Source organism: Tupaia chinensis, unplaced genomic scaffold (assembly GCF_000334495.1).
Source record: "Tupaia chinensis unplaced genomic scaffold, TupChi_1.0 Scaffold000248_2, whole genome shotgun sequence".
NCBI lineage: Eukaryota > Metazoa > Chordata > Mammalia > Scandentia > Tupaiidae > Tupaia > Tupaia belangeri.
This window is the reverse complement of record NW_006159727.1, coordinates 3058887-3059572: the sequence shown is the minus strand read 5'-3', so window position 1 is coordinate 3059572 and position 686 is coordinate 3058887. Positions and strand designations below refer to the sequence as shown.

The 686-nt window shown below is 63.1% G+C and overlaps 1 protein-coding gene across 1 annotated transcript in view; it reads right to left on the bottom strand.

The window, feature by feature from the left end:
- The window catches only part of SRPX (sushi repeat containing protein X-linked), a gene marked incomplete at its 5' end in the record, with an annotated part of 84105 nt that extends 83421 nt beyond the window's left edge, over positions 1-684 (bottom strand). The window contains one exon of the mRNA XM_006148901.3: positions 621-684. Coding sequence (XP_006148963.1) covers positions 621-684 — 64 coding nt within the window. The remainder of the gene's footprint in view (positions 1-620) is intronic.
- Positions 685-686: the final 2 nt, after the last annotated feature.

Here is a 686-nt window from a genome sequence, read left to right as displayed (position 1 = left end):
TGGGGCTAACCAAGTGCATGCCACATGTCACCGCTCTCAGCTGGCTCCTCTCCCTGAGAGGCGCAGACTTTCTCGGAATGCCCAGCAGGGGGGGTTAAGGGGTGCGGGGGAGGCCCCACCCATGCTGCTCACGACAGTTGCTCTACAGTGGCTGTGAGCTGCAGCCCCAGGGGGTGGCCCGAGACCTCCAGTGGAAGGGGACAGGGGCTCCTTTCAGGACAACTTGCCAGCCCCCTTGGTCCCGGTTGTGAACAACCCTGTGAGAGGCAAAATTCAGGTGGTGAGAAAGTAGCAAACTAGCCTGCAAACTTTCTCTTCCTAACCTCCTATGCCAAGGAGGATTTGATTGGAATCCTGGAACCCTGGACACGAAGGGTGATCAGGCTCCGAGCGCCGCAAGGGTTCCTGGCGCCTGGCGCTGCAGCAGTTCGCTCTCCCCTCCGTGTGCCCAGACTCGAGCCCTGTTCCACATCACCCGACCCCTGGAGCTACGAAAGACCAGGGCAGTGCAAACAAAGGCCGGCCCCTGCACCTCCCTCTGTCCCAAGCGAAGGGTCCCAGCTGTGGTCCGGGGGTTCCCAGTGCCCAGCTAGGGAGGCAGCCCCATCTCCAGCTCTTACCTGGGAAGCCGCAGCTCAGCGGGAAGCGCAGCAGCAGCAGCAGCAGCGGCAGGCGCGGGGCCGGGC